Genomic DNA, 27,698 nt, shown 5'->3' with positions numbered 1-27,698 from the left:
GATTCCCGACTCCACCGCCTACTCGCGCGCTGTGCATGCTGGCCCTTGTAGTATGTTTCCCGAGCTGTAGGGCTGGGTGGTAGGTCCGGAGTTGGCGGGCGCAGGATGTGAGCTCACAGCCGAGATTGCAGGCAGCCACAGGCCCAGAGGCGGCACCGAGTCCGCTCGCCACTCGGCTGAGAGAAGGGGCGTCTTCGCGGACGGTGAGTACCAGACGTGTGGGTGCAGCGGGAAAGAACAGACTCTGCCGGGTCCTGGGCAAAAGGCACAGGACGGCGCGCGGGATGGAATTCAGGTCCTCTCTTGGGACCACGAATCTCAGTTTCTCAGAAGAGGAGGGGTGTGGCGGGAGAGCACCCTGCACTGCCAGGAGAGAGGTGGGCTATCTCTTCATTTCCACAGGGGACCCTTTGGGTAAAGCCTAAGCGTCGCTCCCACGATTTCTGACCTTTCTAGCCAAAATCAGCCTTCCCACCCTCTCTCTGTCCATCGTGTCCTTCCTTTAGGACCCCAAGTCTGCACTACCGCGATCGTTTGCCCTTTGTTCTGTTTTGCTTCCCTTGAGGTTCCCGTAGAGACACGTGTAGGTCCCTAGCGAAGTCCCGAGGGAAGAGCACTGAGGCTATCGGTGGAAACTTCAACCTCGCAGAAATTTCTTTCTAGGGCGTCACCTGCCACTGGACTCTTGGAACTCATTGGTCTGGTGGAATTTGATCTGACGTCACCCAGGACTCAAAAGTGACTGCTTTGTGGGAAAAGAATAGATGAGCTCCGGATTTGATTTCTTTGGTTGGCAAGCCTAGTCATTGAGTTTCTTTGATTTGGTAGAACGTGTGTGTGTGTGTGTGTGTGTGTGTGTGTGTGTGTGTATTTCCTTTGATTCCGGGGAAATAGGGATTGAACACAAAACATGTGAGGAACTTGCTAAAACTTGTTAAAGGTAGGGCTTGCCATTTTAGCATGCTGGTGTCACTTATTGTTAGTCTTCTGGGGCTTATTTCATTCATATTCTACCAGAGAAGCAGATAAGCCACCAGAAGGATGTGCTACATCACACAGCACCACCCTAGCTTTTCCCTGACAGCCCCACTCCCAATCCAGAGACATACCTGAATCTTTTCCCAAACAGTTGTAGTCTAACAAGCTGATGTGTGTTGAATACTTAACAGTGTGCCGTTCTCGTTTGAGGAACAGCATCCTGGGTTTCACCTGGAAGGCATGAGGGGTAACAGGAATCCATGAGTGTTCTGGCATTTAAGGAGGTCGATTCCACTTTGGGATTTTTGTTTCTGTCTCCAGCCTTGCTTCTGTGATCCATGCCTTCATCATCTCTTGTCTGGACCACTACTTCCTCTGATCTCCCCACTTCCCCCTCATGCACCTTTGCAGTCCTACAGAGCATCAGGTAGTTCTTGGAAACTAGAAATAAATCAGATCATACCACTTCCCTGCTTAAAGCCTTCCAGTCGGTTCCCAAAGTATATTTTAATTCACAGAAAACCCAGCTCTTTGTGGTCATGTAGCACTTGCTTTCCCCGGCTTTCCATCAGACTGCCTTCCTCCTTTTTCCTTAGCTGAACCTTAGCCACGATGTCACTACTGTTCCTAAAACTTGTTCCTTTTCAGCAGTTTGTGTGTGTGGTAGCTTTGCCTGCGTGTTATGACTGGTGCCCACAAAGACCAGAAGAGGGCTTCGGATCCTCTAGAACTGGAGTTAGAGACCACTGTGAGCCAGTGTATGAGTGCTGTGAATTGCATAGGTATTCCGGTAGGCCGCCAGTGCTCTTAATTGCTGATCCATCTCTCCAGCTTCATAAAACTTGTTTCATTTTTAAAAATTTAAATGTACATGTGTGTGCCTGAGTGTGTGTATGTGCATGTAGCTGGCAGCAAAGGTCAGAAGAGGGTGTCAGGTCCCCTGGAACAGGAGTTACAGGTTACTGTAAGCCTATTGAACTGTACCTGGGTCTTCTGCAAGGGCAGTGCACATTCTTGCCACTGAGCCATCCCTTCAGCCTCTAAACCTCGCTTCACATAGGAACTTTGCACTTGCTGTCTAGAATATACTTTCAGGCCTTAGCTGAAATGCCATCCTCCCTTGGTCTCAAGCCTGATAATTCTCATGCCATTCTTGTATTCTCAGTTACATCAGTCATCTGCTTCTTTGTTCCCTTGTTTATAGTCTGTCTTCTGGTTTGTATTTTGTTTTTGTTTGAGACATGGTTTCTCTACATAGCCTTGGTAACCCTGGAACTCACTACATACCCCAGGCTAGCCTGGAACTTCTAAGTACTAGGATTAAAGGCATGCACCATTATGCCCAGCTTGTCTTCTACTACAGTGTGAGTTCCATGAGGGCAGGACTCTTCTACATTTGTTCTTCTCTATTTCCAGTGCCCGACACAGTAAGAGCATAGTAAATGGTAACTTTATTACTATTTTTAAAGTCTGGTTGGGCTGGGGATGTAGTGTTCCTTGAATTACCTGAAGCAAGGACACTGTCTTTATATGGTTCCTACTGCTTAAGTAACAGGTACCAAATAGTTTTATTGTGAAGTGAATTAAATTAGATAAAATATATACCCAATGCCTAGAATATTCTCTGCTACATACTAAGCATGCAGTGAATTTAGCTATGATACTTTTTTCTTTGGTGAATGGATATCATTTTTTAATTTATTTTTAAATTTTTTTTAACTTTATGTGTATGGGTGTTTTGCCTGCATGCTATCTGTATACCATGTGTGCAGTGCCCATAGAGGCCGTATTTGGCATCCGATCCCCTGGAACTGGTGTACGAGATGATTGTACCCAGGTTCTCTGGAAGAGAAGAGCAGCTGGTGCTCATAACAGCTGAACCATCTTATCAGTGTGTGGTGGTCTTTTTTTATTACTGCTATATTCTTTTTTGGTTTCTTGTTTGTTTTGTTTTGTTTTTTGTTTGTTTTGGGTTTTGTGGCATTTTTGTTTGGTTTTTGGTGTTTTTTTTTTTTTTTTTTTTTTTTTTTTTTGAGCCAGGGTTTCTCTATGTAAGAGTCCTGGTTATCCTGGAACTTACTCTGTAGACCAGGCTGGCCTCAAACTCAGAGATCCATCTGCCTCTGCCTCCCGAGTGCTGGAATTAAAGGTGTGCGCCCCCACCACTGCCCAGCTTTCTTTTTGTTTTTTAAAGACGCAGATCCTACTATTTGGCCTAGGTCGGCTTCTGTCTCATTCTGTATTCAAGGCAGGGCTTGGACTTGAAATCCCGAGTGCTTGCTGACAGGTGTATACCTCTGTACATCACAGTACATAATAATATTTGGGGTTTTGTTTGTTTTTGAGGCAGAGTCTCTTGTAACCCAGACTGGTCCCAAACTCTCAAGGCAGCTGAGAAACTCCTGGTCTTTCTGCCTCCATTGGCCTATATCTGGATTATAGGCAAGGGCTATCATATTTAGCTTATATGCTGCTGGGAATCAAACCCAGAGCTGATACATGCTAGAAAAGCGTACTACATTAAGCTACAACTTACTCTTTCTTTTTTTCCCTCGAGACTGGGTCTCTGTAGTTCAGACTGCCTCAGTCTTCCAAGTACTGGATTGTAGGTGTGAGCCACCACCCTTGTCCTGGTTAGCGATAGTTTGGGTAAGCCAAAACATTATAGCCAGGGGTGTGGGCACACACATTTAATCCCAGCACTAGGGAGGCAGAGGCAGGTGGATCTCCTTGAGTTTGAGGTCAGCCTAGTTTACATATCGAGTTCTAGAACAATCAGGGGTATATAATAAAGAGACCCTGCTTCAAAAATCTGTCATTATAATACAATTATCTCAAATACCAAATCTGAGGATGCTCAAGTCCCTTACATTAAGAGTTGTTGTTATATTTACATATAATCTATGCACATCCTCCTGAATTTCTTCTGTCATCTCTGGATTATTTAAAATACCTAATACTATGTAAATGCATGAAGTATGATACACATAGTTGTATCTATATGTATACAACTGGTTGTTACACTGGGAATGATAACCACAGTAAGTCTGTACCTGTCCTGTTCTGTAAAGATGTAATTTTGTTTGTTGGAGGGTTTTGTTGTTTTTTGTTTGTTGTTTGTTTTGATATAAGGTCTCTCTGTAGTCCTGGCTGTCCTGAAACTCCCTCCATAGATCTGGCTGGTCTGGAAGTCACAGAGAGTCCCTTGTCTCTGCTGAGTTTTTTGGGGTTTTTTTGTTTGTTTTGGTTTTTTTCGAGACAGGGTTTCTCTGTAGCTTTGGTTCCTGTCCTGGAACTAGCTCTGTAGACCAGGCTGGTCTCGAACTCACAGAGATCCGCCTGCCTCTGCCTCCTGAGTGCTGGGATTAAAGGCGTGTGCCACCATATCCATCTAGGACTCATTTTTTTTTTTTTAATTCAGAGTCTACGGGTTTAGAATTTAGAATATAGGTCACAACAACAACAGAATGCAAGCCTGAACAGAATGGAGGATGAACCAACTTTTCCTTTAATCATCTCTCTGAGCGCTGAACTATTAGTTTTTCTTTCCAGATTCCTTGATCATTTTTAGGGTCATCATCATATCTGTTCTCCCCATTCTCGGTGAAAAGGAAAAGAAGAGAGATAGGGCTCTCAGGAAAAAACAAAGTAGTCATCCTGTGTTCTGCCTTGAAAAATGGTGACAATTACAGGAACTTGGGGCAAGGCTAATGCCAAGAAAGGGGAAGGTCAGGAAGCCCCTGCCAAGCTCCCTGGCTGGCTGCCTCCAGGGGCTGACCCTCTCCAACCTCTCTTAGAACCCCACTCATGTTATTCCCAGATTTAGGCTTCCTTTAGCTGGTGCTAACCTGAGTCCTGGAGCGGGCTACTCCTGAGACAGGAAATGCATCCTGTCCCTCTGACTCTGGGGAAACTCCTAGGCTGGCTAGATTCCCAGTTGATTAGTCTGGAAGTCTGGAATCCTGGGAATATTGGTAAAACATTTTCTGGAGTCAGTATGGTGGATCCCAGGGTGGCCTGTTCATCTGGCAGCCGAAAGCAGAGCTGAGCGTGGAGGGGTTTATGCTCCCAGACCTGAGAGAGTACCGAGAGCATCACGGGGTCGTTTTTGCTGTTACCCAGTGTCCTGGTTTGCTTTCTGTTGCTGTGATAAAATGCTGTGACCAAAAGCAACTCGGGGAGGAAGAGTTTATATTTTGCTTACAGATCCCAGGTCCCAGTTCTTCACTGAGGGAAGCTGGTGAAGGAACTGGTGACAGGAACTGAAGCAGAGCCCATAGAGGAATGCTGTTAACTTGCCCAGACTGCTTTCTTATACCACCCAGGACCACCTGCCCAGGGATGGCACTGCCCTCCCCATCAATTGTTAATCAAGAAAATGCCCCCGCAGACTTGCCTCCCGGCCAATGTGCTAGAGGCATTTTCTCAATTCAGGTTCTCTTCCCAAATGACTTTAGCTTGTGTCGACTTGACAACACTAACCAGCACACCCAGGAACTTGGCCTCTGCTCGGGAATGTATGGGCTCATCTAGATAGTAAACTGTGTCAGAGTTCTTCCTGCTGTCCCCTTGTGAGCTCTACCCTGCTGACTCCCGTGTTCTCTCTGCCTCTTACTTACAGCACTGAGAGTATGAGGTCCTGGCCTCTGTGGGCCACTCATTCGTGACCACCTCCACCACGGCAGAGCCTTCCAAGCCTACCTCCTGCCGTGTGGTGATCTACCTGCAGCGGGAGATGTCAGGGGACACCTGTCTGTGCCCAGCCTCAGGGGCCAAGCCCAAGATAAGTGGCTTCAAGGGAGGCGGGCTGGGCAACAAGTACGTGCAGCTCAATGTGGGTGGCTCCCTGTACTACACCACAGTGCGGGCCCTCACCCGGCATGACACTATGCTCAAGGCCATGTTCAGTGGGCGCATGGAGGTGTTGACCGACAAAGAAGGTGAGACCTGGTATCTGGGCATGCTGGGCAAGGGACAGAAGGAAGGGAGCATCCTGAGATGTCATCAGGGCAGGGCTTAAGCTCCATAGATCTAGAATCTGTATCTTTTCCTCTTCACTTCTTACAGGTCTTAATAGAGCTTCAGAATTCCTTGAAATTGTACATAGAATGCTGTATGTTCATATATCATCCAGAGGAAAAAAGACTATACTTAAAATTTAATATTCAGGCTAGGTGTGGTGGCACACATTTGTAACCCTACCCTAGCACTTGGAGATGGGGACAGGAAGATCAGAAATTTGAAGCCAGCCTCCACTACATAGCAAGTTTGAGGCCAGCCTAGGCTACATGAAACTTTGTCTCAAGGAGAAAAAAAAAGTTATCCCCCAAATAGAATCCAGGAATGCTGGCACATGCTTGTAATCCCAGCAATCGGGAGGTTGAGACAAGTCAATCTCAAATCTGAGGCTAACCCAGACAGTTTAGCAAGACCCTCTTTCAAAAGCTGACATATGGGCCAGGCATGGTCAAACATGCCTTTAAATCCCGGCACTTGGGAGGCAGAGGCAAGTGAATGTCTGTGAGTTCGAGGCCAGCCTGGTCTATAAAGTGAGTTCCAGGACAGCTAAAGCTAAAAACAAAAGGCTGATATATGTGTACATACCCAAATAAGTAAGATTGTTATAAACACAGTAGAGCCTGGGCAGTGGGCAAAAGCAGAGACTGGTGGATTCTGTATTACCAGGGTGACCTGAGTACCCCCAAGCCTAGACATCCAGTCCTCCACTCTCAGGGGTGCATGAGTTCCTGGACTCGGGATAGGAAAGAGCAGCACAGACCTGAGGCCTGGAGTCTGCGTGCATCCCTGGCCTGGGCTCTGCACTCTGATGGAGCTTCTTTCCTGGCTGCCTGCTGCCTCTCTCAGGTGGCCTCTCCTGCATCGGACACAGCTGGAGGCTAATAGTAATCTTTTTGGATCCCTCCATATTCCTAGGCTGGATCCTCATAGACAGATGTGGAAAGCATTTTGGCACCATCTTGAATTACCTCCGAGATGACACCATTACCCTCCCACAAAACCGGCAAGAAATCCAGGAATTGATGGCTGAAGCAAAATATTACCTCATTCAAGGGCTAGTGACTATGTGCCAGACCGCCCTGCAGGTACGGGAAGAGGTGGTTGGCTTAGCAGGTCAGGAATCGACTCTCTGGGGTCATTAGGTTTGGCTCCTGCAAAGCTGTGTTGGGAATGAGGTTGATGAGTCCAAACTCAGAACAGCGGGTGCTGCCCAGGCCCAGCACACTGCTTGGCAGCACAAACAGGCTGTGCCTTTAGTTCATTCGCTTAGATAGCTAAGCTTGAGACTTGGCAGTGGGGATCTGCTTACTGGCTAGCAGTTACCTATTACCAAAAATGTCATCATCTGCCTGGTACCTCCTCACCAGGCAGGGGGTGGCAGTGGCCGAAGGCCTGGGGAGGTACCTCACTAGCGTAAGATCCTAACGGCAGCTTTCTGCTCTGTGTCACCAGGACAAGAAAGACTCCTACCAGCCTGTGTGCAACATCCCCATCATCACCTCCCTGAGAGAGGAGGACAGGCTCATCGAATCCTCCACAAAGGTACTGGGCACTCTGCGGGCCTGGGCCTGGGGACACCAGGCTCCTGGCCCAGCCCTTACTCTCTCTTCCCTCACAGCCTGTGGTGAAGCTGCTGTACAACAGGAGCAATAACAAGTACTCGTACACCAGGTATGGCAGGCATCTCTGCTAGGGCCTGGGGAGGGTGGCAGAAGCAGCTAAAAGGCTGAGCTGCCAGAGCCGATTCAGGGCAATAGGCTCAAGGGACTTCACAGATTCCTGACACACACAACCTGGGGCTAGGTTGAATCCACCTTTCCTAAGGGCAATGAACAGGCATAGAATGGAACTCGGGACAGAGACATTTGGGATTTGTTACATGGCTTGGTTGGGATGTAGATGATAAAACGTGAAACACGCCTATAATGTGTCGTAACAGGAGCATGCCAGGGATTTCCGTCCCTACTGTCTTAGTGGGTGGAGAGGGTTGCTAGGAAGTCATGAGCTGAGTCCTCCTGAAGCCTGTGCTCCTGACCATGTCCACATGACAGGCCATGGTTAGGTAAACCCAGGCTCAGCTCTAGAGTCTCCTGGTCCCCTGTGGACACTGCATCACCCCCACAGCAAAAGGACCCTGATTACCAAGTAGCAGTGAGGGACCCTTTCTTCCAGGCTTCAGGAGGGGTCATCACTTCTTTGCCTCAGTGCTCTCTGCTGTAACTGAGAGCCAATTCCACCCCTCTCTTTCCCTCACAGGCCCCAAGTCCTACAGGTTCCTCTCTGCCTCCCTGTTCTCTGCCATGTCTTCATTTTAGCATGATGGGGGTGGGGGGGACTCAGAATGTTCAAAAAGCCCTCCCTCGTGCTGGAACCTCATTTCAGGCTTGCTGGCCCTTGTGGTTTTCCAGCAATTCTGATGATCACCTACTGAAAAACATTGAACTGTTCGACAAGCTGTCTCTGCGCTTCAATGGCCGCGTGCTCTTCATCAAGGACGTGATTGGTGATGAAATTTGCTGCTGGTCTTTCTATGGCCAGGGTCGCAAGCTGGCAGAGGTTTGCTGTACCTCAATCGTGTATGCCACAGAGAAGAAGCAGACCAAGGTATGGGCTTTCCTCTGCTAGGAGACAGATCCCACAGACTCCAGGGTGGAGAACTGCTCTTGCCCCAATGTGCCCTTTCCACAGTAACAACTTTCCCAAACATGGTATGGTGCTGCCAGGTAGGACAGGGCCAGAACAAAGGGGAGGGCCAGAAACTGTTACCAGCTCTGAGAAAGAAGCCCACTGACCAGCAAGGAACTTTCTGGTGTCCTGGAAGGACCAGGTCTTTGAAGCTGTCACAACTCAATTTGTAGTTCTGGTCCCTCCACTTCTCAGTTGTCTGACTTTGTGAAGCCATTTCAACCACATCGGTCTGCTTTTCCTGCTTAGAGATGCGGGGATGAGTCTGAGTGTAGCCAGTACATGGCAAGGGTACAGCTCAAAAGCAGCAACATGGTGCGGCTTTCCACCGCAGCCCTGCTCTAGCAGCCAGGCCAGCAGGGAGTTCCCAGTCAGCTGGCTCCTGAGCCCATGGATGGCATCACAGTGCCAGATGAACACAAGGCACCTTATGCTTCCTTTTCTTTTTGGAACAGGGTTAGTGAAGCTCAGGCTAGCGCTTGCTACATAACCTAAGTTAGCCACAAACACATGGCATTACTCCTGCCTCAGCCCCCTAGGACTACTAGGGTTACAGGTATGGTCCACTATAATCAGCTGTATGAATTACTTGGTAGGGACGCTTTACATAGACTCAGCTCCTCCTCCCTTTCTGCAGAGGCCAGCAGGTGTCCTCCCTGGAGTATAGACTTAGAAGCAGCAGGGTTTTACTGGGTGGAATACCAAGCAGATTATCTGGGAAGTGAAGGAAAAGAAGGGCTCAAGCATCCAGACCCAAGAACCTTAGCCCCAGACTGCCTCATCGCCTGAGGCTGAGCGGTCTGCTGAGGATTGTCTGGAGGGCATGTGAGGTGGGAGGCTGGCAGTGGGTGTGTATGAGGGCGACAGGACGTGCAGTGGAGTAAGTCAGGATTCAAGGCCTGAGTCACAGCAGAGGTGGCAGTGCCTGTCTTCTACCTAGGTGCTCTCTTCCTTCTTCCGTGTACCCCTCTAACCCTCACACCCCCGCTATTAGACGGGCCCAGCTGGAGAGGAATGCACAGCAGCTCAGTGTGACAAGTTTGCTAGGATTGTGGGATCCTGATCTCTTCCCTCCACACTGGTCCTAGGGATGGGCTTGCTGGGCCAGAAAAGCAACAGAACTGCTTATCAGAGCTCCTTCTCCATTCCTACATTTATTTGTGTGGGTGGGTGACAGACAGGACAGCCTGACTTCCAAGGCTTCGTGGAAGAGCAAGACTCCTCCATCTTGTCCCCTTCTCCCCAGGTGGAATTCCCAGAGGCCCGAATCTATGAGGAGACACTCAACGTCCTACTCTATGAGACCCCTCGAGTCCCTGACAATTCCTTGCTGGAGGCCACAAGCCGGAGCCGCAGCCAGGCTTCCCCCAGTGAAGATGAAGATACCTTTGAACTGCGGGACCGTGTCCGCCGCATTCACGTCAAGCGCTATAGTACTTATGATGACCGGCAACTTGGCCACCAGTCTACTCATCGAGACTAATGAGACCCTTAGGAAGTGAGCATGAAGCCATGTCTGCTGTCCTGTGGAACACACCCCATTGGCCACCTATGCTGCTCCTGCTAGCTGGGAGCCTGTTCTAGCATGTAGCAGTGCCAGGCCCTGCTTGGTAGGTCAGGGAGCCTGGCAAAGGAAAGGCCACATTGTCTTACCTGGTCCTCCTCCCCCATCACTTCTAGATGCCACCCCACTTCCTGTCTGACGGAGCTACTTCTGCTCCAGGGCGACAGTGGGACTTCCACTTCCTGCTGAGAACATTCCCCAGGCCCTTGGCCGAGTGCCCCTTTCCTCTGCTGAAGATCTCCTTCAGTTCCTCAGCTGAGGTCCATGGGAACATCTCTGTTCTACAGGAAGGGAGGCCTCTGGTGCTGCAGGATTCAAGTTTGAACAGAAAGGGCAGCCTTCTTTTTTCCTAAGGTTTTAAGCATAGGTATCACCTGATTTTTTTTGTTTGTTTTTAAATCTAAATGGTAACATGGTGGCCTTGCCTATAATGCCAGCTATGGAGAGGCTGAGGTAGCATGACAAGTTATAGGCTAGCCTAGAGAACTTAGCAAGACCCTGCCTCAATATTTTTTTAAAGAGAGGGCTAGTGTCATAGCTTAGTGGTAGAATACTTACCTAGTATGAGTGAGGCCCTGGGTTCAATCCCCAGTACTGCCACACACACACACAGAGCACCTAGGAAATGACTAGTTTCTAGTCTGGTGAGGGAGAACCTAGGACTAAGCATTTGTTGTTACCCCTGCAGGATGCCAGGACTCCACCTAGGCGAACACATACACACTACACTACACTTTTTCAAGGCCCTAGGACCCATCCCTTTTTTTTGTTGTTATTTTTTTTTTTTTTTTTTTTTTTTTTTTTGGAGACAGGTTTTCTCTGTAGCTTTGGAGCCTGTCCTGGAACTGCTCTTCTAGACCAGGCTGGCCTTGAACTCACAGAGATCTGCCTGCCTTTGCCTCCTGAGTGCTGGGATTAAAGGTGTACACCACCACCACCCAGCTTCTAGGACCCATCTTTAAAGCACTTTGTATATCGTCATTCAGGAGTATATTCTGCCTTGACCCAGAGCTTTTTCTGACACTAAATCCCCTCTTGCAGACTCTGAGGGAAGAGATAAAGATGCAGTTAATCGCCAGGTATGCTGGCGGATGCTATGATGCCAGCACTCAGAGGCTGAGGCAGGAGGATCATAAGTTCGAAAGCAGTCTGTGCAATGATGTAGTTAAAAAGTTCCAGGCTAGCCTGGGCTACAAAGAGAGACTCGGTCTCAGGAAAAAAGTAAACTGACTAGCTCTGGCTTTGTCAACCTGACGGGCCAGGCCAAAGAATACCAGGAGGGGAAAGATGCCCAAGTTGAGGCTGTGGTTTTAATAGCACCCTATGGGAAAAGATACCTCACCCCCTGTGGGGTCACATCACTGACTCAGACCTAATACAATTGTTTGGTTTGGGTCTCATACTTGCATATGCTCAGCTCTAAGACATGCTGTCCCCATAGACCATAAAGCCAAAAGCTATGATGTAGGCCAGAAACATAAGCTGCAGCAGAAGGCTATGGAGCCATCAGCTAAACACCACAAACTCTTGGAGCCCCATGCTGCCAGTAATGTTCACAGATTTGGCCCAGGTTTGGCCATGCCCAGCTCCTAATGTCATATCCCAGTTTATGTTCTGGCTCTGGGTGGTGGTTCTAGTAACCAGGGTGACTTAAGCCTTTTGAAAGGCCTTTATTTCTTTTGGGTCACCTGACCATGGAGGTAGCAAGGTCTAGACTGGATGTGAACTATTCCTCTGGGCTTTGGTTTTCCTCCCTTTGCTGGTCTTGGCCCTCTTAACTGGATTCCTCCCAGAGAAATGTCACTGGAGGGAGCTGTTTGCAAGCCTGACAAAGTGTGGCCCTCAACAGTGCTCACAAGAAACACAGGTTGTCAACTCCATCCCTTGACCACTCTTATAATTGCCAAATGGCTGCACATAGCTCACCTACGGGCAGATGCCAGGCCCAGGGTTAGGCTCTCATAAGGCCCTGACCTGACATTATAGAACAGGGGAAGTGTGACTTGGTAATCAGGCCTTTGATGTGCCTTGACTGTAGAAAGAGATTTGAGCTGTTCGGGTCAGGCGCCTGGCGACCAGCAGCTACTGGTCCTTCAGATTGCACTGGAAGGAAGATGACAATCCATTTTTTTTTTTTTTTTTTTTTTTTTTTTTTTGGCCAAATTTAGGCTTTGGCTTTGAGGCTTTCCCACAGACTTTGGAATGTTGTAGCATGAGGCCACTGATCTATTTTCTCAGCTGTCCCCAAGAAGCCCTTGAACGTTCAGATTCCCGGCTCCCTGCTGCATATTTCTAGTTTGTTCCTTGACCTCCACATCCTCTTTAGCCTCTACTTGGTGCTTTGACATCCATATCCTCAGGTGTTCAGTGATGTCTAGTCCTTGGGTCTAAGGAAGAACAGTAACAAGAGTCCAGGGCTGGGCATTCATCTTTTACTGAAAATATCTTGGTTTAAAGAAAACACTAACACCAAAGTGATTGAGCTTCTTTGCTTGGACTTTGTGAGATTTCCCACTCCTAGTCCTACAGTAGGTCTTGGCAGGATGAATTTTTCATCACAAGCAGCCCAGGAGGAGTAAATACAAAGCATGGATGAAGGTCAAACTGGGAGCTGTTAACAAACACCAAGCAGCTACTGGCTTTGCTGAACTGGGGTGGGTGGGACTGGTCTGCCTCAAGAGTAGCACAGGTTCCGCCATGAGAGAATGTGTCTTTTACAGCATACCTGCAATTCTTGATTGCTTACCCTAAGTGACAGAGGTAAACACTACTAATAAAATTGTGTTACACTGCAATGGTGCCGAGTCATGTTTCCAGTGATTAGAGCCTGGCCAGCTCACAGCTGTAGGCTCAGTTCTGGTAACCGTTCCCTCCATGACCTTGTATTCTAGGGAGGTCACAAAACTCATTGCTCCTTTGTCCTACAAACCCACACTCCCCCTGGTGGAAGAGTAAGAACAACACTCGCGAGGACTGGAACTGATTTAATGCAAGAATGGAAGGGCCTCTAACAGTCACTACAGGGGTGAAGGAATCCTGAGAACTGCTGCAAAGTGCAGCCCAGTTCTGCCTCCCGTTGATCTGACAGAAGCTCGGAAAGCGGCTTGGCTTGGTCACTGTCCATAACTTAAGCTGCTTCTTGGCTGAATTCCTGCACTTGTGGTCTGGATGCCTGACGGACTTTTGCTCAAAGCTCAGAAGCCCACAGCTCCAAGAAACCTGATTGGTTTTGCCTCACCCTTCTCCAGGCCTTGTGAAGCCAGAGGTGCTGGTGGCTAATCAGTGTTTACAGTCAGGCTACTCGAACCCTAAATGCTGGCCTCCTGGCCTCTTCTGTACTGGGCAGAGGGTAAAGAAGAGACTGAGAACTTAGTCTAGCACAGCCCACTGTCAGCCAGTGCCCCCAGGAGATGCCCAGCCTCTGAGGAAGTCATACTAGCAGAGGCTCCCTAGAAGAGACTTGAAAGCAACCAAGAGTTCCCAGAGGGCCAACAGGGAGCCTGAGACCCTGGGGATAAAATGGCCAGCATGGCCAAGTGAGCACTGGTTTATTGACCACACCTCACATTCCAGACAACCTGTGACAACTGAACATAGTTCCCTGACAGTTTTGCTGGAACATGATGTAGGCAGGGCCTGGGCAGGGGCCAACCTTGGAGGAGTCTTATGTGGGTCTTCCAAGAAAAGTTATAATCCCCTCCAAAAACAATCCCAAAAGAGGCCCACTTGGCCCTAATAGGGAGATTTAGAGTTCTGCAGCAATTATGGGTTAAGAGCTATTCTGAGGGCCCAACCTGAGCACTCAAGGACCTCAGCTGGCCTACCAGTGAAGGCCTGAGGGTGGTGTCTTCTCATCTTTATTGCTTTCCAAGGAGAAGGGTGGGATCCGGACATCAAAGTGGGAGCCATCAGGTCTCTCAAAACGAAATGTGCCCCTAAGGATTAGAGAAGCTGCTTTAGAAGGAGAAAGGGCTGACATGAAAGCCCTCTTGATCCGTGTACACCCATGTCCTCTGATCCAGAGCCACAGCTGGATAAGAAAGATTGGGGTTGTCCTCTGCCTAGCTCATGACAGGACAACCAAAGATCCAAGAACCCCATGTGGCCACACACAAAAGCACAGCTATTCAGATTCTGTCACTTGCATATGTACTATATGAGCAGCCCACTTGTACTTGAGATTAAGGGGGGAACCCAACTACAGTACAGTCCCAAGTCTTGGAGCCATTTCCTTAACCTAAAAATTGTAAGGAACTCATAGCTATAAACCCCAGACTGCAGTGAGTAACACCCATTTGTGCCCACCTCAGGATCTCACTCTGAACTGACCACAAGCTCAGCTTGCTCAGGGTTCTCCCAAGTGCTGTGATTACAGGTATACAACTACCACAACCAGCTCCAGCTCTCACATCTCTAACTGGCAGCTGTCTGTGAAGCTGAGCAACATATACTCTAGAGAATACACTCACCACATGTGCCCACTGGAAGCTTGCAGGGAGACATGGCTGCTATACTGGAATGCAGGCTGCTCCTTGGATAACACTGGTTCCTATAAGAATTCAGGTGAAATTGGTCAGACCAAGCCCCAGAAACACATTCCCTCCACTCTGGGGTTAGCAAATACTGACTGGATGCCTCCTTCCACCCAAGCAACCACAACAGCAGACACTCATACAATGACCATCTTTCAGTACTTCCTCCTACATTAAGGGCAGTGGCCTGAGCCTCTTAGTCTATCTCTAGGAAAAACAAACTGGGGGCACTGAGGGAAGGATGCTAGGCAGACTCTCTGACTGTATCTCTCCCTGTATTTACTCACATGAACAACTGCCAGACACAACAGCAGGCCTGTGCCTGCAGATTTTATTCTCTTGGTGACTATTAAGTACTATGTGTGATCCCTATGTTAGCAGCAAGAAACAGATTTGGGTTTGGGTTACATATTTGCCCAAGCCAGGCATGATGGCATACACTTTTGATCCCAGCACTAGAAAGGCAGAGGAAGGCAGAGTGTGAGGCCAGCCCGGTCTACAAGGTGAGTTCCAGTACAGCCAGGACTATTACAAAGAGAAACTCTCTACAAAATTTGAAAAGGAAGGAAGGAAGGAAGGAAGGAAGGAAGGAAGGAAGGAAGGAAGGAAGGAAGGAAGGAAGGTGTATCGACGTAAATGAATACAGACAGATTATAAAAATATATACAGCTTTAATGAGGAAATAGACTTACAGGACCACAGGTTCCCATGGAGAACAGGAAAGCAGAGAAAAGGGGGCTGGATCACGCCCGGCAGATTTATCAGTAAACATTAGCCCGAGGCGAACACGCCCCCAATGGGTGGGGCTTATCCCTACATCTCCCCCTTTTGTCTAAATAAGACAGAACTAAACCAAATACAACTATATACAATAATAACAAATAATAAATATAACAAACAATATTGAGAACAAAAGTTTTGCTAAACATTCTATCTCAAGGAGTCTAAATAACATAGAGAGTAACTACAATTATATAATCTTCAACTCCGTCAAAGATCTGAGAAGGAAATAAATATTACTTAACAAACGAGAGATATCAAAAATGTGCAACAATTGACAGAGACAACTGACTACCTGGGCAATCACCCAAAGTCTCGTTTGCAATGTTGAGTCAACCAACTTTGGCTAAGGCCTAACATAACCTGGAACTGTGTGTGGCTCAGGGGCACCAAATGACTCTGAGGCAGGAGGGCTCAGCTCCGCCATGCTGAACTGGGCTGGTCTCAGGCAGGAACTACCGTAATTACCGTAATAACATCGCAGTTAAGGTTTGGACTGAGCAGGACACAGGTGGTACCGTATTATCTGTACATGGTGCAACTTAATTTTTTAAGAAATGCTTAACATTTTTAAGAAATGCTCCTGGATAGTAAAAAAAATACAGATTCACAATAGTACAGATCCAGACACTGTTGGATGAATGTACATAGGCTTGAGAGAGAGAAAAAAATATATAAAGAATAAAGTTAATGTCTTTAAAAAAGGGTAAAGTCTTTAAAGAGACAGAGTACAGATAATTATAGATTAAAAGAAATAAAGAAAAATAAGCCACATAAAAATGAAAAATTCACAGAGAGTCTGGATTCTTTGTATTATTGTGTTTTCTTTAAAATTTTTGACTGTAAAGGAGCTAAGTGTAGAGAGACATTTCATTATATAGGCTGCCAAGCTAAACTAGAATGGATATAAGGGTATTATGATTTCAGAATTTGGGTCTAAGGATATGATGCTTTGGAGAGGGTCTTCTTTTGTTTTCACAGAGGATGAGACTCTGTGGATTGCGTCTATCCCAATACGGTATGATAGACCACGCCCTCCTAAAGGGTTGCTGTGAACACCCTTAAAAAATTGCTTCGCTCAACTGCCAACTGAGATGAACCTAGCAGGCAGGTTATCCCATAAAAGACCCGAATAACAGCGCCCCCATTCAGCAGGAAGCAGTTTGGAGAGAAAAAAACTGCGCCCATATTCCCAAATATTGTTTATAAATGTTCTTTTACATTTAAAGGGGGATATGATAAGGATATGAATAATTTGCATTGGTGTGGATTTGAAGGTCAATTTTGTTATATGTATATGCATATTTCTAATCTTGATTAAGGTATTGTGATTGTATAGTTCATTTAAAAATGTAATGTATATAGGTTGTTAATGGATAATCATCGATAATTGTCAAGCTTTTAGTCATGTTAGTTAGATTTTCTAGATGTGCATAGATATATTTCAGCTAGATAGGCATTCTTCATATCTTTCTTTTTTTTTTTTTTAAAGATTTATTTATTATGTATACAACATTCTGCCTCCATGTATGCCCGCACGCCAGAAGAGGGCGCTAGATCTCATTACAGATGGTTGTGAGCCATCATGTGGTTGCTGGGAATTGAACTCAGAACCTCTGGAAGAACAGACAGTGCTCTTAACCACTGAGCCATCTCTCCAGCTCCATGAGCCATCTCTCCAGCTCCCATATCTTTCAAAGACTGCAGAATATGGCATTTAATGTTTTAATAACTTAGGGCTTTTCATGATAATGAGACACGTCTGCTCCTGGCAGCACCAATCTACTTCAAGAGGAAGATGGGCACCGAAGAGGCTCCTTAAGGAGTTTGATAGCCATTTGGGCAAGAAACTGCTCTTGCCTGGACTGTTGCATAAACTGGACACAGAGAACCCACAGAAAGAGGACTGCTGAACTTGCCTAAAGGTGAGATGGTTTTTCGGGGTTCCTGACTCATAAAAGAGTCTGTGAGACATTCTGCAGGACACAGCAAAAAGTGACTGAACTGTCTTTGGAATTTCCTGCTTGATGAAAATGTCTGCTGGATACTATGGGCCTGAAGGCTGAAGATAGATGCCCCAACAGTACAGAAGAACTTTGGGTGACTGTCCAGGCAGCGAGATGTCTCTGTCATTTCTAGAATTTTGGATTTCTTGTTTGCTTAGGTAATATTATATCCTTCTGGAGTCTTTGATGGAGTTGAAGAATAGTTAGTTATAGTTTTCCTTAGTTATGATAAAGATAAAATAGATGTAAATATTGTAATTTTTACTTGATAACTGTTTTGTTATATGTAATTTTGCTATGTTAAAGTTAAAGCCTTCCCTCTTCTTTTTTTTTTTTGTTTAAACAGAAAAAGGGGAAATGATGGAGGAAGGTCATTGGTTAAAAAATAAAGAAACTGCTTGGCCCTCATAGGTTAAAACATAGGTGGGTGGAGTAAACAGAACAGAATGCTGGGAGGAAGAGGAAGTGAGCTCAGACTCGACAGCTCTGCTCTCTGGAGCAGAGGCCATGCTCCCCTCTCCCAGGCAGACGCCATGAAGCAAGCTGCCAGGTCAGACATGCTGAATCTTTCCCGGTAAGACTGATGCTACACAGATTATTAGAGATGGGTTGATCGGGATATGAGAATTAGCCTGTAAGGGCTAGAGCTAATGGGCCAAGCAGTGTTTAAATGAATACAGTTTGTGTGTTGTTATTCCAGGTATAAAGCTAACCGTGCAGGAGCAGGGCAGGACGAAAAGCAGGCCCGCAGCTCCCTACTACAGGAAGGAAGGAAGGAAGGAAGAAAGGAAGGAAGGAAGGAAGGAAGGAAGGAAGGAAGGAAGGAAGGAAGGAAGGAAGGAAGGAAAGAAAGAAGGCAGGCAGGCAGGCAGGCGTGGGAGGAAGGAGGGAAGGAAAAGAAAAAAAAATGCCCCAAAGTTATATAGTATATGAGTATATGGCTAGAATTTGAAGGCAAGCCCTACTTAGAATTTTTTTTTTTTTTTTTTTTTTTTGGTTTTTCGAGACAAGGTTTCTCTGTGGTTTTGGAGCCTGTCCTGGAACTAGCTCTTGTAGACCAGGCTGGTCTCGAACTCACAGAGATCCACCTGCCTCTGCCTCCCAAGTGCTGGGATTAAAGGCGTGCGCCACCACCGCCCGGCTCTTTTGATTTTTAAAGACATACCATATAGCCCAACTTGGCCTCAAGCCCACAATAATACTGCCTCAAATCCCAGGTACTGGATTATAAGTGTGCGCCACATACCCAGTCCAAACCCTACTGACTTCTCACCCCACTTTCCCAAGTGTCTTCTAAGTGGTGCTGGATGACACTAGTATCATTTGTGACTTAATCTCTCAAGAGACAGGGTAGGATAGGCAGGAAACATAAAATCAAATCTCTTTAAGAAACACTAGATAGATGAATACAAAAAGAGACACAACACAGGTGGTACATGTCCCAAAATCAGAGTGATTTTGTTAGGGGAGGGGGGATTAATTGTGTGTGTGTGTGCAACTTGTCTTATGTGTGGAAGTCAGAAGGTAACTTGAAGGAGTCAGTGCACACCTTCCACGTTGTGAGTTCCAGGGATCAAACTCAGATCAGCAGGCTTGGCAGCAAGCACTAAGCCATCTTATCAGACCTTATTTTTTTTTTCCCAATAGGGTCTCATGTAATCCAGGCTGACCTCAAACTTTCTATGTAGCCCAAATATAGCCTTAAATTCTGATCCTTCTGACTCTATTTCCCACAAATTCAGGGTTTTAAAAGGCATGCCATCTGGGTATGATGTAGCTAGAGTGTTGGCCTAACATGCACAAAGCCCTCAGTTGACCTCAGGCGTTGGAGTATGGTGGGAAGACTAATAAGACATGCTGCTCAAGAGTAAGTCCATGAGCTTTGGGGCCAGAAAGAGAGCCCAGCAGTTAAAGAACTCTTGCGGAGGACCAGGTTTCCAGAGGTATGTGTTTCAAGACAGGGATTCGTGTATTCCAGGCAGTCAACGATGACCCTAAACTCCCCAAGTGCTAAGAGTATAGGCACATAAAACCGTGCTCAGTTAATGTAGTACTGGTAGTGCCGGGCAGGCACTCTACTAACTGAGCTACATCCCATGTCCCTTATTAATTAGCTTCTAAGTCTCACTCTTCGTCTGTGAAACAGGTTACAGACAAGCTACCCCACAGGGCTGTTGTAAGACTTTTAACCACAGAGAACCCAGGGTGTCACTCTGTCCATAACCAGAGAGGAAGAAAACATACCCGAAGTTTCCAGGGCTGCTAACAGGACTAGCAGCTAGGCCATAGTGGCCCAATGATGCTCACCCTGCCCACGACCCCTCGTCCTCGAACTGTCTCCAAGGTGCCTGAGAGACTGAATATCCGCCAGTGCCGCTCCCGAAGCTGTACCACGTCACTGTCCAAGTTCTCCAAGCGTATACAGTAGCGCCACTGTGAGGCAAACGGTAACCCTTAGGCCAGCCCATCCAGATTCCACAGAGAGTAAAAAGCAACAAAAGCTGACGCCTACTTTTATATCTACCCTGGCCAAGAGGCAAACACTGTGCCTCCACACCTCCCCCAGGCCCTTCCTGAGCTCTTGCCAAGGGAGACACTTACCCAATAGACGTGGGAATTCTGGGCTTCCTGGAGGGGGAAAAGGTTTGAGGATGAGACTAAGTCTGTTCCAATCAACACATCTCAAATGAAGTATTCCTGGAAGGCGGCAGAGACTGATCAAGCTGTGAATGTCTGGGAGCCAATGGCGAATGTGATAGAACTATGGTCAACAGCCTCCCGCATCCTTCCTGCTCTGCCCCCTCTCCAATCCTGTTAAAACCAACAGATTGGATGCCAAGAGAAATCCATTACAGGGTTCTGTTCTCACCAGCCTCCCTGACAACCCTGATTCCATTACTGCCACCTGAGCCCGTCATCCTCCTTCCAGCCCTCTTATGGCCATTCTTTGATGGATGCTGACAGCCCCTATGCCTGAGTCCTAATAGGCAGAAGTTTTCTGTATACTTGTATCTGCAGGCCTACCTTGGAGTGAGGCAAGACATGGATCAATAAATATTTGGCTACTAAACACAAAGTGTGATCATCAGCCCACATTGGTTTAGGCAAGTATATGTATAGATATTTTTCACAAGAAAGAGTCCCTCTACCAGAAGGGCAAATGAGGAACTGACCTGGAGGATTACTTCCTGGTCTGTGGGTTTTCCGTTCTAAGTCATGGTGTTGGCCATTATCAAGAGGTTACTCAACCACATGGCACACATGAGCACTTGACAGCAGAACCACGAGCAGGGTTTGGGGTCAGATACACTCCCACCCTCACCCCAGCAGGCACATCAGGGAATCACACAGAAGCTGGGGCCTAGCCTGGCAGGAAGAAGCCCAGGCTAGCACATACCCTCATGCCCATATAGAAAGGGATGACGGTGACACGGATGTTCTCGGTTGTTTCCCGGTGCACATCAGAGAGCTCTAGCCAGGGGTGATTCTTCTCTTGCCAGGCCCGCAGTGTTTCTCGAGCCACAAAAGGGGGTGCTAGAAGAGACAACAGGTTAGTGCAGCCCAGAGTCCTAGGCCCAGCACTCACTCTCCAACTGTCTCCCAGAAACCCCTTCCCAGATATGCCCAAAGGAAGAGACAACACATACAGCAAAAGCAAGACTGGAAGAAGGGCTGGGCGGTGGTGGCGCACACCTTTAATCCCAGCACTCGGGTCTGGCCGGTTAGCTCAGTTGGTTAGAGCATGGTGCTAATAAGCCCAGCACTTGGGAGGCAGAGGCAGGCGGATCTCTGTAAATTCGAGGCCAACCTGGACTACAAGAGCTAGTTTCAGGACAGGCTCCAAAGCAACAGAGAAACCCTATCTCCAAAAAAAAAAAAAAAAAAAAAAAAAAAAAAAAAAAAAAAAAGAGGGAGAGACAGGAAGAAGGTGCAGAGCTGCTACTGAGATTATGTCCTGAAGGGCGTGATGCCGTGGCCCTGGTTTCAGACCTCTAGTTGCTATTACTTAGCAATTGTGAACTGCTTCTCATCACCAGCCCGTTTCTACTGGTGTAAGGAAACAGTAGCCACCAAGCACAGAGGAGAGGAGAAATTGAGAAGGGATACGGGACTAGATCTAGCTGCCAGTTATTTCTGGTACTCTGCTTGAAGAAAGGGCCCTCCCTTCCTGACTTCCTTCCTAAGCAATTACCTTTTGTCTGGTCATAGAGAAGAAATCTTTCAAAGAGCTCGTGTTGGATGGGAACCTGATCCGTGGAGGTATAGGGGAGGATGTCTTCATGGCTGACATAGTCCAAGCCTGGCACAGAAAGGCAGAGTTGGTAAGACTCAGAGCAGAGGAATGAGACAGAGAGGAAATACTTCTGGCCTTGCCCAAGCTGGCACCACAGCTCTCGGTACCATGATCCCTCCCTGCAGATGACAGGACATCAGATCCTGCTCCCTGGGACACACCAGACCTCAGGTACCATTTGCATAATAACTCCTCACCTGGGATGGCATAGAGGGCCCGGCTGTCATCGTGGTTAGCCAAGAAGGTCACAGCTTCTGTCTGAGATCTCTGAGACTAAAGCAGAAGGTGACGCAAAGGTTTCTTGGCCACTACCCAGCTTTGTGGCCTTGAGGCCCAAAGCTGATCTGAGCTCTTTGTGAGCCCTCTTTGTCCCTAAATGAGTGAAAACGTCTCCCACGGAGAGGACCCCAGGCCCAGGCACTTGCTGACTTACTATATGTGGGCAGTCGCGGGCGTCAATCAGCACCTGATAGTAAGTGTGCGTCTTGCCTTTCACCTCCTTAGAGCCATGGCCAGCAGGGTTCTCTGCTCTGTGGGGTAGAAGAAGCCCAGATCACCACAGAGAAGTGGAAGCTGTACCTGGCTCAGCTAACCACCTCCTCTCCTAAATGGACTGGTTCATGACCGGAAAGGGCCTTGGCACAGGTCAGGTTAGCACCTGCTCAACACCACCTCTAGCTAGCCTCTCCCCAGTGAGAGCAAACAATGGACCCCACTGGGCCCATGCAGTTACCACTCTCTGAGCACCTCCTACAAGAGGGTCATTACAAAAGAATCCAATTGCTACCTGAGTCCCCAAGGGCACAAGGACCCTGTGCTTCTCCCACCCCAGGGTGCTCTAGGATCATTCAGTGGCACTTCCTTCTTTTTTTTTTTTTTTAAGTTTTTCGAGGCAGGGTTTCTCTGTAGCTTTGGAGCCTGTCCTGGCACTAGCTCTTGTAGACCAGGCTGGCTCGAACTCTCAGAGATCCGCCTGCCTCTGCCTCCCGAGTGCTGGGATTAAAGGCGTGCGCCACCACCGCCCGGCACTTCCTTCTTTTTTTAATGTATCCTACATCCTCTTTTGGCCTCCAGGAGTACTGCGTGCATGTGGTGCACAGACATGCACATAGGCAGAACACTCATATACATTATATAAAAATCTTGCTGAGCAGAGGTAGCACACACCTTTAAAGTACTTGGAAGGCAGAGGCAGACTGATCTCTGTGAACTCAAGGCCAGCCTGTTCTACACAGAAAGTTCCAGGACAGCCAGAGCTACACAGAACAACCCTGTCTCAAAAACCAAAAATAAACAAACAAACAAATAAGTAATAAAAAAAGAGCAGTAGGAGCCCATTTTGGGAGGCCGAAAGAGACCCTACATAATTAGTATTAGTCACTTTTTTTCTCCATGGTTATGAGTGCCAGAAAAATACTCTGGGGTTATTTATTTTATTTGCTTTTTGAAACAGGGTCTCTCTACATAGCCCCGGCAATCCTGGAACTCACTATGTAGACCAGGCTGGCCTTGAACTCACAGAGATCCTCCTGCCTCTGCCTCCTGAGAGCTGGAATTAAAAGTGTGCACTACCATGCCTGGTTGGGATTGTTGTTTTTGTTTTTTAAAACTGGGTTTCTCTGTGTAGGCCTGGCTATCCTAGAACTTACTTTACTATGGTCTCAAACTCGGAGAGCCAATTGCCTCTGCCTCCTGAGTGCTGGGATTAAAGGCGTGCGTCACCACCACGCAGCCATGGTTGGGATTATTTCTAAAGCCCAAGAGGATGCTGTTTTCCCCCTGAAGCCCCAACTGAGTCTGTCTGCCACAAGTCAGGCCACCCAAGGACACCATAAGACATGACAAGGAAACTTACTTTTCTGGAGCTGCAGAAGCCACATCCCGGTCATACAGTCTGGCCTGCCAGGGAAACAGGACAACCCCTCGGTAGCCAAAAACGCTATGAAGGAACAGCTGGAAGGAAAAAGAGAGCTCACTGAGCCTGTAGTCCAGCAAATCCATCCAGGTGGGACCTGACCATGAAGTAGCACGGGTGCAGGCAACTGTAGCACCATCTTGCCAGCTTTCCCCACAACCTCAACTGCAATATGCTCATGCCTCATCGCTGGGTGACCCCACTCACCTTTGGCCTTTACGGAACTTTCCTTGACCCTCCTCTTAGTCCAATAGACAGTCACTGGCTCTATTTCTTTGTCTTTTTTAAATATTTATTTTACTTTTAATTGTGTGTATGTATCAGTATGTAGGTACGTGCATGTGAGTGCAGGGACCCAAGGAAGTCAGAGACATTGAATCCCCTGGAGCAGGAACTGTAGGAGGGTCCTCTGGAAAAACAGTAAGCGCTCTTACCCACTAGACTATCTCTCCAGCCCCTACTGACCATATCTCTATCATTGTCCTGGAGCTGTGAACTCCAGGACAAAAAGAACACTAAAGCTTAACACCTGGTCAGTTTTAGGCATACAGATAAATAAATAGCTTCCAGGGGCTGGAGAGATGGCTCAGAGGTCTTGAGTTCAATTCCCAGCAACCACATGGTGGCTCACAACCATCTGTAATGGGGTCTTCTGGCCTTCAGTCATACACACAGACAGAATATTGTATACATAATAAATAAATTTAAAAAAAAATAGCTTCCATTACTTACAATGGCCTTTTGCTTCAGAGGGTTTTGAATTTTTGTATGCCAGTCTGGCCTCAATCTTGCTAGGTAGCTAAGAATGACCTCAGAGTCCTGATCCTCCCACCTCCGCATCCCAAGTGTTAGACTCACAGGAGTAGGCCACCACGTTCAGCCTGTGCTGTAGGAGAATGGAAACCAAGGCTTCAAGCAAGCCAGGCACTCTAAACAACATCCCTAGCCTGATTTGTATTTTATTTTTAATATTTTTTCTTTTTATTTATGCACTGGTGTTTTCCCTCATGTATATCTGTATGAGAGTGTCAGATACCCTGGAATTGGTATTATAGACAGTTGTAAGCTGCCATGTGGATGCTGGGAATTGAACCCAGGTCCTCTGGAAAAACAGCCAGTGCTTTTAACTGCTGGGCCATCTCTCCAGGCCTTGAGCCATCTCTCCAGGCCCCTGATTATATTTTTAACAAGGATCTTTTTAAATAAGAGTTGTTATTATTACTTTGGGAAGGTGTAAATGTACAAGTGCCATGGTGTGTGGAGGCCAAAGGATGACTTTGTGGAATCGGTTCTCTCCGCCACTTTTACTTCCAGGCTTCCTCAGCAAGTGCCTTTACCACTGCGCCATATCACTGGACTCTTGTTGACCTCAAAATTGAAGCATTCTTTCTGCTCCTGCTTCTGGAGCAATGGGATGAGATGCTACTGTGCACCTATCTCCAGACACCTCCTCTTTAAAAGGCTTGTGATTCTAATGCACACAAGGTGTGCACATGCACCAACCCAGGCACACTAAATCAGTAAATGTGAAAGCTCTTTTGGGTCAGTTAGATGGTTCACTGGTAAAGACAACTGCCACCAAACCTAATGACCTGAGTCTGATCAGAGCCCCAAAGGGTGGGAGGAAAGAACCACTCTCCACAAGCTGTCCTTTGATCTCCAGGCATGGGCGCGTGCTCACTCTCTCTCTCATGCACATTAAGTCAATGTAAAGAATTTTTTTAAATTTGTGATTCTGAGCTGAGCATGGTTTCAGACATCTATAACCCCAGAATTCTGTAAATTAAGGAAATAAGATCACAAGTTCAAGGTCAACCAGGATTATAGAATGAATTCAAGGCTAAACGAAACTATATAGAAGACCCTGCCTCAAAACAAAATCAAGACTTATGAACTTGGTCTACCACCAAACATGAAGACGGACAGAAGCTTGAGGGTTCAGCTCGGTGACACAGCATCTGTCTCTAGCACTATGGGGAAGGAGATGTGGAATGAAAAGAAAGAAATAGCAATGAGATTCAGTACTGTGGCCAAACATGACTCGATTTCAAAAGAGAACAGTCCATGAAAACGAGGGCTGACCCAGCACAAACCTACCTGCCCAGTCTCATATTTTCCGTTCTGTTTTGGCACCTCAAACACACCAACTGTCTCCAACACCTTGCCCTCTGCACGGTTTCTGGTTGGTAAGGAAAAGAATAAGCAAATGAAATGCTAAGAAGGTAACAGTCCTTCCCCATCAGGAGAAACAAACAAATAAAAAACCCTCGCATATGGAGGGGCCAGGGCAATGATAACAGAGAAGGCCAAAAATGCTGCCTTTCCTCCTCTAAGACTCAGGCATAGGCGTCTACTTGGTGAAGACTTCCCAGTCTCCCAGTGTCAGATCTAACTACTCCAAATTGACTTTCTCCTGTCTTCACTGAGCATGCCCAAGGTCATGCCTGCACACCCTGTTTAAATGTACATCTTCCCCACCCCCACCCCGGCCTCCCATGGCATTTTAACTGTCCTTCCAGTTGCACCTGTTCTGCACTTCAGTCACTGGTGTCCTGGCCTTGAGTCCATGAGAGACTATTTGTTCTGAGAGCAATGCCTGGTGCGTAAGAAGTGCTCACAAAGCGGTTGTTCTGAGGCAAGCCATTCTCTTTCTGCTCTTACCCAGTGCACTTGCAGTGCACTCAATGAACCTGCCATTCGTTACTCTGAAAAACTGTTCTGAACGAATATGGCTCCCCACGTCTGTAATCTCAGGGCTCTTGAGACTGAGGCTGGAGGATCACAAATTCTGGGCCCATCTGGGTACACAGCATTACTGTCCCAATTCTACACATCCATCTACCCTCTAAATTGTAACCGTCTTTCCGCTGACCTCAGGATTACCATCTCTAGATTGCCCAAGGTACAGCATACAGCACACTTACTACTACAGTCTCTCCACACAGTGCCCCTCCCCCCCAGAATTATTTAAGTCTTAAATATAGCAAATACCTCCCTCAGCCACTATCAGGTTAGTTCCATCTTTTTAAATAGGACTACTTTTTCTGTGGGCCCATCAAAGCACTGTGATTTTATTTTGGAAATGTTGACTTCATACCCAATTCGATCTGTCCTGCCTGGTCCCTAAAAGGCTTTGTTTATACCATTCCCAAGCCTCGAATCCTCTTTCCCAAGTCACGTGGGCAAAATCAAGTTTCCCCAAGGTCACACGGAAACCTAGGTACCCACAAAAGTAGACACTTAAGTCTACTTGTTTCCCACGTAACAGCATCTTTTTGAGAGAAGTCATGAGCCAATAAGGACTGGGGATCAAAGTCAAATCCCTGTAGTTGTATTAAATGGCAGCCCACTAAAGGTGCTGCAGACCCCAGCAAGGGAGGCAGGATTCGCTGAAGAAGCGTTACTTGTTCTCCCTCAGAGTGTCCTGCACGCCAGGGCCCTGGGCCATGCTCCCTTCTCTGCTCCTGGCACATGTCCCAAGCAGCGCATGTCGGCTCCCTGCTCGGAATCCTTTCTCTGTTGACACTCCGGCTGCCCACAGACAGTCGGGCCTTCTGGTCTCCTTAGTGGCTAGGAAAATGCTCCCCAAATTCTGGGCCCGGCTCCCTGGTCCCCTGGCTCCGTCCCTCACCGGGACGACAGATGCCTTCGCGTCGTCGCTGAGGCCACCGGCGGAAGGGCCCCTGCTCCACCGACCGCACACAGCGGCCTCGACCCTCGGGCCGTGGCTAGCGATCGAGACCACCAGCGGCTGCCCACGGCCAGGGCCCGTCGGGCCACACAGCCTGCCATGTCCCGCCCGAGCGCCCGCTCGGCTGCTGACACAGGGCCCGACCCGCGGCGGGGCGGCGTCCCGCCCCCGCCCCACACTGCCCCGCGCCGAAGCCCCGCCCCTTGGCCCTCGGGCCCGCCCCCCGCGGCCGCG

The 27,698-nt window shown here is 47.7% G+C and overlaps 2 protein-coding genes across 3 annotated transcripts; one reads left to right on the top strand and one right to left on the bottom strand.

Annotated features, from left to right (window-relative positions):
- Positions 1 to 35: 35 nt before the first annotated feature.
- Positions 36 to 12,736, top strand: Tnfaip1 (TNF alpha induced protein 1). Its single transcript, XM_057774015.1, has 7 exons — positions 36 to 203; positions 5,600 to 5,918; positions 6,913 to 7,082; positions 7,450 to 7,539; positions 7,616 to 7,668; positions 8,406 to 8,601; positions 9,929 to 12,736. Exons 2-7 carry the CDS (start codon positions 5,714 to 5,716, stop codon positions 10,163 to 10,165), a joined length of 951 nt encoding a protein of 316 aa, XP_057629998.1. The 5' UTR covers positions 36 to 203; positions 5,600 to 5,713; the 3' UTR covers positions 10,166 to 12,736.
- Poldip2 (DNA polymerase delta interacting protein 2) lies at positions 12,665 to 27,633 on the bottom strand. 2 transcript variants are annotated; one of them, XM_057774014.1, is made up of 12 exons: positions 27,405 to 27,633; positions 25,871 to 25,952; positions 23,714 to 23,811; positions 22,292 to 22,388; positions 22,056 to 22,131; positions 21,757 to 21,864; positions 20,962 to 21,098; positions 20,166 to 20,192; positions 19,872 to 19,997; positions 14,716 to 14,795; positions 14,071 to 14,181; positions 12,665 to 13,579 (listed from the first exon to the last, which is right to left on the bottom strand). In XM_057774014.1, coding segments are annotated over exons 1-12 (1,104 nt in total). In that variant the 5' UTR covers positions 27,566 to 27,633; the 3' UTR covers positions 12,665 to 13,578. The 2 variants fall into 2 exon arrangements, with proteins under 2 accessions (XP_057629997.1, XP_057629996.1); XM_057774013.1 differs by having other exon boundaries at positions 12,665 to 14,181.
- Between the last annotated feature and the right edge of the window lie 65 nt (positions 27,634 to 27,698).

The sequence above is a fragment of the Chionomys nivalis genome, chromosome 7 (assembly GCF_950005125.1).
Source record: "Chionomys nivalis chromosome 7, mChiNiv1.1, whole genome shotgun sequence".
Taxonomy (NCBI): Eukaryota; Metazoa; Chordata; class Mammalia; order Rodentia; family Cricetidae; genus Chionomys; species Chionomys nivalis.
The sequence above is the reverse complement of the archived record's forward strand: the minus strand, read 5'-3'. Positions and strand labels throughout refer to the sequence as shown.

Excerpts from the sequence above, each read along its gene's own strand:
- Tnfaip1 (XM_057774015.1), top strand. The coding sequence starts at position 5,714 with ATGTCAGGGGACACCTGTCTGTGCCCAGCCTCAGGGGCCAAGCCCAAG. Across the intron at positions 5,919-6,912 it reads GGTGTTGACCGACAAAGAAG|GCTGGATCCTCATAGACAGA; the intron begins GTGAGACCTGGT and ends CCATATTCCTAG. Across the intron at positions 8,602-9,928 it reads CAGAGAAGAAGCAGACCAAG|GTGGAATTCCCAGAGGCCCG; the intron begins GTATGGGCTTTC and ends CCTTCTCCCCAG.
- Poldip2 (XM_057774013.1), bottom strand. The coding sequence starts at position 27,565 with ATGGCAGGCTGTGTGGCCCGACGGGCCCTGGCCGTGGGCAGCCGCTGG. Across the intron at positions 22,389-23,713 it reads GCTTCTGCAGCTCCAGAAAA|AGCAGAGAACCCTGCTGGCC; the intron begins GTAAGTTTCCTT and ends TCTACCCCACAG. Across the intron at positions 20,193-20,961 it reads CTTTCTATATGGGCATGAGG|GAAGCCCAGAATTCCCACGT; the intron begins GTATGTGCTAGC and ends TTCCCCCTCCAG.